The sequence below is a fragment of the Mustela erminea genome, chromosome 15, assembly GCF_009829155.1.
Source record: "Mustela erminea isolate mMusErm1 chromosome 15, mMusErm1.Pri, whole genome shotgun sequence".
Classification (NCBI taxonomy): Eukaryota; Metazoa; Chordata; class Mammalia; order Carnivora; family Mustelidae; genus Mustela; species Mustela erminea.
Genome location: NC_045628.1, coordinates 66,733,664 through 66,745,095, shown reverse-complemented (window position 1 = coordinate 66,745,095; position 11,432 = coordinate 66,733,664). Strand labels below are relative to the sequence as shown.

The 11,432-nt window shown below is 50.1% G+C and overlaps 1 protein-coding gene across 1 annotated transcript in view; it reads right to left on the bottom strand.

Annotated features, from left to right (window-relative positions):
- Positions 1-749: 749 nt before the first annotated feature.
- The window catches only part of LOC116574092 (calpain-8-like), an 81,529-nt gene continuing 70,846 nt past the window's right edge, over positions 750-11,432 (bottom strand). Inside the window, 5 exon segments of the mRNA XM_032314615.1 lie at positions 750-983; positions 3,320-3,379; positions 4,018-4,054; positions 4,828-4,876; positions 4,879-5,004. Of these exon segments, the coding sequence (XP_032170506.1) occupies positions 750-983; positions 3,320-3,379; positions 4,018-4,054; positions 4,828-4,876; positions 4,879-5,004 (506 nt within the window).

Sequence of the window (11,432 nt, the reverse complement as noted above, 5' to 3'; positions counted from 1 at the left end):
TTTTGCTGTTCCTTCCACCTAGAATGTTCTAGCCTCCCCCAGCCCTTCCAAACACTCTCACACATCCTTCAGTGTAAATCAGAGTTAAACTGGGCCGGAGAAGACAAATGGGTTTATCACCTGTGGTAAGTCTAAACTGGTGGTGGTGGCTGTAGGGGGGACCGTGTTGCTGCAGAAGACAGACCAGAGGTGGAGGGGGAGGGCAGGGCTGGAGGAGGGGAGGGGGAGCCCCCTCACCTGTGAAATGGGGATAACCAGTTCCTTACTGCGAGGGCAGCCCTTGCAGCCACCAGCTCCACTAGCGCAGGGGGCCCTCACGTCCTCTCCCTCCCCTCTTGCGGGAAAAGTCCAGGAGTCATTAAATCAGGGAAAGGAAAAGACTGCAACATGCAAAGGATACATCCATCAAGCTGATGGGATAATGTGACTTCTGAGCACAGCACTTGGTACCGGGTACGTTCCTAGAGGACTGCTAATTCTGTAGGGGTGAGCCCCCACACCTCGTCCTCAGAATGCTCTCACCTGGTCAGGACTACCAGCATCCCCATTTTGTACACGAGGACATGGAGGCCCAGACAGGCTGAATAATTTGCGAGCAGCAAGGGCAGAGCCGGGGTCTAAAGGCAGGCCGTCCGAGGACAGCGCTGACACACTCCTCACTCACCCCAGTTGGAGCTGGCCTCCATCTCACCCGGCCCACACCTGGGAGCCAAGGACCCTGCAGCCATCCCCTCTTCTCTCACCCCTTCTCAGCAGAAGCCAGGGCTGGAGCAGAGAGCAGAGACCAGCGGGCCAGGGCCCACACTGTGCTCAGCCCCAGCCTGACGACTCTCCAGGGCTCGAGCTGCCTCCTTCTCCACATCCTGCATCTCAACCCAGTCCCGGCCCTCCTTCCACCAGTGGGAAGCCTCCAGCAGCCCGTGCTTACCCATGTCCCTGTCCCCACCCTTACCCCAGTCCCTGTCCCCATCCCCATCCCCATCCTGGGCCAGACAAGAAACCAGGCCCTGGAAGTCAGAGCTATGGCTCCAATGTGCACTGTCCCACAGCATCAGCCTGGTACTTTCGTGGGGCGATGCCACTGGTCGAGTGACCCTCTGCCCGGCTTTTCCTCCAAAGACTCCCCAACACCTTCCTGCAGCGTCAGCCCCACACTCCGCATCCCTGCTGGACACCTCCAGGGCCAGAGTTCACAGGCCCCTTCTCCTCCACATCTGCACCCACTGAGCTCCTGACTCCCTCACCCTCCTTGCCCCTACTCGGCACTACTCAGGCTCCCACGAACTTTCTGGAAAGCGCCAAGGAAGAACTTACCTTTGGAAAAGGCCTCATTCAGAGGCATCCTGAGCTCATGGGCACCGATCTCAGAATCCTAGAAAGAGGAACCCAAATGCAAGTCATGCCAGGTCCTGGCAAATTTCCACAGTGTGAGGCTGATGTGGACCAGACAGCATGTGCAAGGGCCCTGGGGAATCTTTAGAAACTCTAGTTCTTAGCTTCCCTGGGCATCCCCATGGCCCGGTGAGAATGTGGTGATGGGCGGGACCAGGAGCCACATGCCTGCTGCCGAGGGTCATCACATCCTCAGAATCACGTGGCCTCCTTCATGGAGCAAGGACCTGTAGTTTTGTCAACTTGTGAACACCATACACATGCACAGTGGAACATGTCATCCCATGTGATGTGATTCCTGCGGGTTCACAGCCGCCAAGCTAACGCGGTCTTGCCCAAAACACCCGCTCTTCCCCTCGGCATTTCACGTGGGAGCCCCCCAAACTGGGTGTGGAGGTGTTGGGGAAGATTTCTCAAGTGTGCCAGAAGGAAGGTTTGCCATTTAACCCTCAGATGGGGGACAGACCTCGGGCAAGACACACAAGGTGCAGAGAAGGGCACGGGGGCTGGTGTCTGGTTCCAAGTGACCGTGTGATGTCAACCGTGTCTCTTCCCCTGTGACCTGTGTTTTCATCCTTTGTACCAGTGGCCTCACCACCTGAGCCCTGGCAAGCCACCAGGAGCAACAAGGGGAGGGTTCTGCAGAGCCCCCCGGGCACCCACATGAAGACCTCAGGACCCTCTGCACAGCATCCGGACCAAGCAAGCTGCCCCCCTTGCCTGTGGGAAAGATCCTGTGTTCAGACCTTGGCCTGACCTTCTGGAGGCCGCGTGTGGCCGTCTGCTAAACCACAGTGAGGACCCCGCAGGGCAGGGGAGGGGGGACAGGTGCCTGACGGCGGACGCGGAGACAGGCTCTTTGTTCATTGTACTTGATGTTCTCAATAAAACATGACCCTCGGCAGCCAAGGCAACAGGCTCGTTAGTGAAAACACTGGTTTGAGCATCAAATAAGACAGAAACTGACTCATTTTTGCAGGAGCTCCTTCAATAGGAAAGAACTGGGTGTGCAGTTTCATTTCCTGCAAAGGATCCTGACATGCTTTCTTCGATTCCATTTTCTACCCCGAACTTCACCAGGGTGGACAGTATTGTTTTTCCTCTTCTGTTAAGGACCAAACGATTGTGCCCCCAAATCCCTGTGTGGGAGCCTAAGCCCAGTGCGATGGTCTCAGGAAGGGGGGTCAGCGGGAGGTGACCAAGCCCCAAGTGAGAGTGGAACTCCCATGGTGGGATCAGTACCCTTGCAAAGGGGCCTCAGAGCCCCCTCACCCGTCTCTGCATCAGGAGGGCACACGGGAAGGCTGTCTGCTGCCAGGAAGGGGCTCAGCCCAGAACCAGACCACTTGCACCAGAGCTGGGATGTCCAGGCCTGCTGTTTAGAGGTCCGTCCACAGTGCTCGGTGCAGCAGCCAGAGCTGAGACACGAGCCAAGGCCCTGGGGTACAACCCAGTACCCTCCAGAGAGCAGTGCACACGCTCTACTTACGTGTGACCCCCACAGGCCTGGAATTGTGATAAACCCAAGTCCTCACACAGCATGGGGCTGACAGGGGCAGGGGCACCGTGTGCCCAAGCACTGCTGGCACCGGACCTGCCCTGAAGCCTGCAGCTGAGGGCAGGTGAGTGGCAGCTGGCATAAGGGAGCTGCCTTCTCCCACCTCAGAAGCATATTGATTTAGGGATGTCTGGCCGCCCTGCTTCTGGATTTCCTACTTTCCCAAGAGTCCGTCAATGCAGCAAGAGACGCAACCTTGGGACCATCGTTGTCCCCACAGGACAGAGAGAGACCAGAGCTAAGACAGGAGGAGGCCCCTCGCCCTTCATGCCCAAGGAGATGCCAGGGGACAGAGGTTGAAGCGGCCTGAGGTCTTCGCCACCTCCTGCCTGTGGGAGAGGGTGTGGTGGCCCCACTCATCTTCCCCACAATCTTCCCCAGAAGGCTCCCAAGCTGGCCGTCCTCCTGGTGCACCTTGCTGGGGTGCAGCTGGTGGGAAGCACAGAGCAGAGTTAGCAGGGGATCACTGGGAAAATGAGGATCTCTCGTCCATCACTCCCTGTTCGTATCGCACACACCCACCCTTGCCGGCGTTGGCTCCCTGGGGCGGGGGTGGGGGGTGGCCTTCCCTCTCTGATGTGGGGAGGCAATCCCACCAGCCCTGAGTTTCCAGCTTCAACCTGGAATTGCTTCAGAGAAGGACAGAACTGACAGCAGAGAATCACTGTCCTGGCCTGGGGGCCACTTCAGAGACACCCCAGAGACCCTCCGGGAGTCTGTGAACCCTAGACTGTGAACCCTAGAAACCACATGAACATGCTGAGTAGTGCTGATGCATGTTTTCTTAGTGTTCTTCAGACTCTCAAATAGCCACAGGATTTGAAAGTAATTGGGTCACAGCCTAGCGGATGCAGCAGAAGTCAGAGCCAGAAGACGGAGGTTGGACACTGGAGGAACCACACAGCAGATGCTGCCCAGGCTCCCGGGACCCTCCCTCAGTCTGTGGTTAAATGAGGGGTCTGCTCCATGGCGTCTCTTCCAGAAGCAAACGCCAGCTGATAGGGGTCAAAGTCCCAAAGGCCTGGTATACCACAGTGCCAGAACGTCTGTTCTGAGAGATCTCGTACCTCATGTGGTTTTCCAGGCACCACATCCCCCATCTCCCTGGAGCACAAAGAAAGGAGAAAAACAAACACGGTAAATAAACAGTACAGATGATCAAGTTCTTCCAGGAAGCATTTCACTTTTCCGAAGCACTGGCTTCCCACCCAAGACCCTCAGCCACTACTAGCACCAAACCACACAGACTGAATCCTGACCCTTATCCCTCCCTTCCCTCCCAACCCCCAGCCCCACCCCCCACCAGGGATTTGTCACCAGTCAAGAGCTGCCCCCTTCATGGAACCTGAAATGTTTGCCTTGGTGGCCCCACTCTGAGGGAGTCTCTCTCACCACTGGAGGACCCAGTTCTGGGAATCCCTATAGACACGGCCTCTGGACAATGAGCCAGCAAGCTCCCAGGTCGTGCGTGCAAACACGCACAGGGTGTGTGGTATGATGCGCATGTATATGTAGGTGTGCGGTGGGGGAGTATACATGGGTGTGGCATGTGCACTCATGTGTGCACAGGTTTATCATGTGCGCAGAAGAAGCGGCGCCCCTCTCTGGACCCCACTCACTAGGCCCAGGAGCCGTCCCTACTGGAGGGAGACCCTCTGCCCAGCATTGAACAGTTGGAAGCAAACAGCCTGGGATCCCACAGACCCACGGGGGGCAGGAAGGGGACATTGAGCAGAAGACCCGTGGGAGCCGGGAGTTTACAGATCCTGTCTGGGACGCGGCAGCTCTGACCCAGGCCGTGAACCTGCCAGGCCATGCGTTGCCTCCCAGCTCGGACCCTCAGCCCAGCCGGCACCGCGGAGGGACAAGACACGCACAGGGCCGTGGCCTTCTGTGAGAACACCTTCAGGCAGAAGTCTCCGTCCTGTACTCCCCTGGGGGCAGCTGCAGCCGGCCAGACACCTCCCGCGGGCTGGCATGGGTGCTGTAGCACGCAGAGGGCTGGCAGCCCAGGAAGAAGTTCTGGCCCAGGGGTGCGTCGTACGGTTCTGAAGCTGAGCAAAGCAGAGCAGGGTCAGTGTCCCTCGGAATCATGGACAGTGTCCCCATGGAATCATGGGGGTGGCTGATTTTTAATGCTGGGTGAAGCCCCAGGAGGCTCCGGATTCTGCTGAGAACGTGCCTGTATCTGGCAGCAGGGGTATTTGGGCACTTCTGGTGTCAGGGCCCATGTGAGGCACCTACCTCCTGATGCCGCAGTGGCCGCCCCTTTGCCCCCTCCCAGGTTAAGCAAAGGGAGCGCGGAGCAAGGTCTTGGGAGTTCACAACGCTCCCCACCGGGAATCTGCCCTCACCAGCTCTCCACTATCAATCGCACAGACCCTTCTCTGCAGAGCAGCCCTGAGCCCCCAGCTCAGACCTGGGGCAGAAGTCCTGCTCCTCAGGCAAGAGCACAGAAGGGCCTGCTCGCCTCTGCCTCTGGGGAACCATTTTGCCCCCTGGCAGGCAGGGGCAGCCCCCAGCTCCGGGCTCTCCGAGGAGGAAGGACGCACCCTGTGACCTTTGTGTTTGGTAGGTGGAGGGGCTGGTGTGTGACATGGGCTAATTAGTGACCGCAGGGCGCCAGGGCTGTCATTACAGTGAGTAACCCTCCCGTGGCTTCCTCAAGCCACCTGTGTTGGAGGACCTGTGCCAAGAAGCTGCAGGGCTGTGACTTCTCGGTGACCTGGAACACCCACCCCAGAGGGGACGGCGTCCAGCCACAGTCAACAGACCCACTTCAGATCACAGGTCTGCTAAGCAGGGGAGGAAAGCGGAGCCACGTGCCCCTAGCACCTTGGGTCAGGACTCCCCGGGGTTCTCCAGTCAGGTCCTGCTGACCCGGGTCCAAGGGCAGCCTCCACGCTTGGGATTCCACCCGCCCACACACACCTCGCAAACTTCCATATTCTGGGTGGGAGAATGCTAGAAGGGTGGCCAGCAGGGGCCCGGCCAAGGGCTAGGTGTTATGGAGCAATGAAACTATGGAGCCAAGAGCTACGTGTCATTCTCGCCATCCCTGACACAGCAAGGGGGGGAATAGGGGTCCCTAGGGGCAGGTACTCGGTGGAGCTGAAGTAGGGAAGTGCCCTCTCTCAGAGTGCGTCAGGAAAGGGGCTCTCCCAGTCACAGCAACGGCCGGGGTGGGGGTGGGGTGCAGGCAGATTAGAGAGCCCTGTTTGGGGGCCCCGCGTGGAACTGGAGGACACTGAGACAAGAGGGATCCCTCCATCCTTCCTTCCAAAGACACCACAAGGGCAAGGGCCCAGCAACAGTGCGGGGTTGGGCAGGTCAAAAGCAGGTGGCCCTCAGTGTGAGCCAAGGGCTGGCCTGAGCATCCTGGAGGACGTGTTAGAAGTGCCCACCCCAGTCCCACAGCACCAGGAACTCTGGGGCTGGGCCAGCAGCTTTCACAGCAGCTTTCACAAGCCTGTGACAGCTCACGGGACCCACAGTGATGCATGAAGGACCCCGAGAAGCCCACTGTGCCTGTGTGTGACCTTCCCCTCACACGCAAAGGGGACGTTTCTGATGGGAACCACCACCGCAGACTTGAGACTTGACACCGATTTGGTTTTTTATTTATGTTTCACTGATGAAGATTAGTGATGTTGAATAACTTTTTCTATGTCTGTTGACCACCTGTGTGCCATCATTGCAAATTATCTATTCACATATTCTCCCCATTTTTAAAATTCAAGCTCTATTTTGTTTTTTCAGTGTTCCAATATTCATTGTTTATGAAGCACACCCAGTTCTCCATGCAATATGTGCCCTCCTTAATACGCACCACCAGGCTCTTCCAAGCCCCCAACCCCCTCCCCTCCAAAACCCTCAGTTTGTTTCTCAGAGGCCACAGTCTCTCATGGTTCATCTCCCCCTCAGTTTTCCCCCAACTCCCTCTCCTCTCTTCCCAATGCACTCTATGTTATTCCTTATGCTCCACAAGTAAGTGAAACCATATGATAATTGACTTTCTCTGCTTGACTTGCTTCACCCAGCATAATCTCCTGCACTTGCGACCATGTTGATACAAAATTTGGGTATTCATTCTTTCTGATGGAGGCATAATATTCCATTGTATATATGGACCATATCTTCTTTATCCATTTGGCTATTGAAGGGCATCTTGCCTCTTTCCACAGTTTGGCGACTGTGGCCATTGTTGCTATGAACATTGGGATAGAGATGGCCCTTCTTTTCACTCCATCTGTATCTTTGGGGTAAATACCCAGTAGTGCAATGGCAGGGTCATAGGGAAGTTCTATTTTTAATTTCTAAAAGAATCTCCACACTGTTTTCCAAAGTGTCTGCACCAATTTGCATTCCCATCAACAGTGTAAGAGGGTTTCCCTTTCTCCACATTCTCTCCAACACTTGTTGTTTAGTGTCTTGTTGATTTTGGCCTTTCTAACTGGTATAAGGTGGTATCTCAATGTGGTTTTGATTTGAATCTCCCTAATGGCTAGTGATGATGAACATTTTTTTCTTGTGTCCGTTAGCCATTGTAGGTCTTACTTGGAGAATTGTCTATTTGTGTATTCTACCCATTTTTTTTTTTTGACATGATTACCTGTTTTCTATGTGTTGAGTTTGAGGAGTTCTTTATAGATCTTGGATATCAGCCCATTGCCTGTAATGTCATTTGCAAATATCTTCTCCCATTCTGTGGGTTGTCCCTTTGGCTCATTGACTGTTCCCTTTGCTGTGCAGAAGCTTTTGATCTTGATGTAGTCCCAAAAGTTCATTTTCACTTATGTTTCCTTTGTCTTTGGAGACATTATCTTGAAAGAAGTTGCTGTAGCCGATGTTGAAGAGGTTACTGCCTATGTTCTCCTCTAGGATTTTGATAGACTCCTGCCTCACATTGAGTTCTTTTATTAATTTTGAGTTTATCTTTGTATGTGGTGTAAGGGAATGGTCAAGCTTCATTCTTCTATACATAGCTGTCCAATTTTCCCAGCACCATTTATTGAAGAGACTGTCTTGTTTCCACTGGATATTTTTTCCTGCTTTGTCAAAGATTAGTTGACCTGGGGTGCCTGGGTGGCTCAGTGGGTTAAAGCCTTTGGCTCAGGTCATGGTCTCAGGTCCTGGGATCAAGCCCTGTGTCAGGCTCTCTGCTCAGCAGGGAGCCTGCTTCCCTTCCTCTCTCTCTCTGCCGGCCTCTCTGCCTGCTTATCATCTCTGTCTGTCAAATAAATAAATAAAATCTTTAAAAAAAAAAAAAGATTAGTTGACTATAGAGTTGAGGGTCCATATCCAGGCTCTCTACTCTGTTCCACTGGTCTATGTGACTGTTTTTGGGCCAGTGACATGCTGTCTTGGGATCACAGCTTTGTAGTAAAGCTTGAAATCAGGCAACACTATGCCCCCAGTTTTGTTTTTCTTTTTCAACATTTCCTTAGCAATTAGGGGTCTCTATTAGTTCCATAAAAATTTAGGATAGTTTTTTACAGCACCTTGAAAAGTGCTGGTGGAATTGTGATTGGGATGGCATTGAAAGTATAGATTGCTCTAGGCAGTGTAGATATTTTAAACGATGTTTATTCTTCCAATCCATGAGCATAGAATGCTTTTCCATCTTTCTGTGTCTTCTTCAATTTCTTTCATGAGTGTTCTGTAGTTCCTCAAGTACAGATCTTTTACCTCTTTGGTTAGGTTTATTCCCTGGTATCTTATGGTTCTTGGCACTATAGTAAATGGGATTGATTCTCTAATTTCCTTTTTTATATTTTCATTGTCAGTGTATAAGAAAGCAACTGATTTCTGTTACATTGATTTTTGTATCCTGCCACATTACTGAATTGCTGTATGAGTACTAGTAGTTTGGGGGTGGTGTCTTTTGGGTTTACCATATAGAGTATCATGTCATCTGCGAAGAGAGAGAGATTGACTTCTTCTTTGCTAATTTGAACACCTTTGTTTCTTTTGTTGTCTGATCCTGTTGCTAGGACTTCTAGTTTCTAAGTTGAACAACAGTGGCAAGAGTGGGCATCCTTGTCGTGCTCCTGATCTCAAAGGGAAGGCTATCAGGTTTTCCTCATTGAGGATGATATTTGCCCTGGGTTTTTCACAGATAGATTTTATGAAGTTGAGGAATGCTCCCTCTATCCATATACTTTGAAGCATTTTAATCAGGAATGGATGCGTATCTTGTCAAATGCTTTTTTCTGCTTCATTTGAGAGGACCATGTGGTTCTTGTCTCTTCTCTTATTGATTTGTTCTGTCACATTAATTGATTTGCAGATGTTGAACCAGCCTTGCAACCCCGGGATAAATCCCACTTGGTCATGGTGGATAACCTTTTTAATGTACTACTGGGCCCTATTAGCTAGGATCTTGTTGAGAATCTTAGCATCCATATTCATCAGGGATATTGGTCTGAAATTTTCCCTTATGGTGGGGTGTTTGCCTGGTTTGGGGATCAGGGTAATGCTGGCTTCATAAAAAGAGTCTTGGAGTTTCCCTTCTGTTCCTATTTTTTGAAACAGCTTCAGGAGAATAGGTATTATTTCTTCTTGGAATGTTTGGTAGAATTCCCCAGGGAAAAGTCAGGTCCTGGGCTCTTGTTTTGGGAAGGTTTTTAATCACTGTTCAATCTCATTATTAGATATTGGTCTATTCTGGTTGTCAATTTCTTCCAGTCTTGTTAGTTTATAGGTTTCCAGGAATGCATCCATTTCTTCTGGGTTGCTTAATTTATTTGCATATGAATGTTGATAATAATTTCTGATGATTGTTTCTATTTCCTTGGTGTTAGTTGTGATTTCTCCCCTTTCATTCATAATTTTATTATTTTGGGTCTTCTCTCTTTTCTTTTGGATTTGTTTGGCCAATGGTTTATCGATCTTATTGTTTCTTTCAAAAAAACCAGCTTCTAGTTTCATTGATGTATTCTACTGTAACTCTAGTTTCTATCCCATTGATCTCTGCTTGATTATTCCCTTCTTGTGTGTGGAGTTGGCTTAATTTGTTGTTGATTCTCCAGTTCTTTAAGGTGTAAGACAGCTATTGTATTCTGGATTTTTCAATTTTTTTTGAGGGAGGCTTGGATGGCTATGTATTTCCCCCTTAGGACCACCTTGCCATATCCCATAGGTTTTGACTGAAGTGTCTTCATTCTCATTGGTTTCCATGAATTGTTTAAGTTCTTCTTTGATTTCCTGGTTGATCCAAGCATTCTTAGGCAAGGTGGTCTTTAGCTTCTGAGTGTTTGAATTCTTCCAAATGTTTTCTTGTGGTTGAGCTCCAGTTTCAAAGGACTGTGGTCTGAGAATATGCAGGGAATAATCTCAATCTTTTGGTATCGGTTGAGCCCTGATTTGTGACCCAGTATGTGGTCTATTCTGGAGAAGGTTCCATGTGCACTCGAGAAGAATGAGTATTCTGTTGTTTTAGGGTGGAAGATTCTGTATTTATCTATGAGGTCCATCTGTTCCAGTGTGTCATTCAAAGCTCTTGTTTCTTCATTGATTTTCTGCTTGGATGATCTGTCTATTACTGAGAGTGGCATGTTAAGATCCCCTAGAATTAATGTATTCATTCAATATGGCCCTTTATCTTGATTAACAGTTGGCCTATGTAGTTGGCTGCCCCCATATTGGGGGCATAAACATTTACAGTTGTTTGATCTTCTTGGTGTATAGACCCTTTAAGAATTATATGGTGTCCTTCTTTATCTCTGACTACAGTCTTTAGTTTAAAATCTAATTTATCTGTTAAGAGAATTGCTACCGCAACCCTCTTTTGAGGTCTGTTGGCATGAAAGATTCTTCTCCATCCCTTCACTTTCAGTCTGGATGTATCTTAAGGTTCCAAATATGTCTCTTGTAGACAGTATATGGAAGGGTACTTTAGTCAAACTTAGCAAGAAGAAGAAGAAGGAGGAGGAGGAGGAGGAGGAGGAGGAGGGGGAAAGAAAGAACTCAAAATCTTAAGTGAAACAGTAAAGAACACAATGCATACCACAGAAATACAATCATAAGAGAACATTATATGTAATGAGATACCAACAAACTGGGCCATCTGGAAGAAATGGACAAATTCCTAGAACCATAGAAACTACCAAAACTGAATCAGGAAGAAATAGAAAAGCTGAACAGATCCATAAACAGCAGAGAAATTGAATCAGTCATCAAAAATCTCTCAACAAACAATATATCAAGGCCAGAAGGCTTCCAGAGGGAACTTCTACCAAATATTTAAAGAAAAAGTAATGCTATTCTTCCAAAAGTGTTCCAAAAATAGAAATGAATGGAAAACTTCTGAACTCATTCTATGAGGCCAGCATTACCTTGATCATCAAAACCAGACAAATACCCCCACCAAAAGGAAGAATTATAGGCCAATATCTTGATGAATGTGGTTGCAAAAATTTTCTCAAAGATACTAGCCAATAGGATCCAAGAGTACATTAAGAGGATTATTCACCTCTTAATT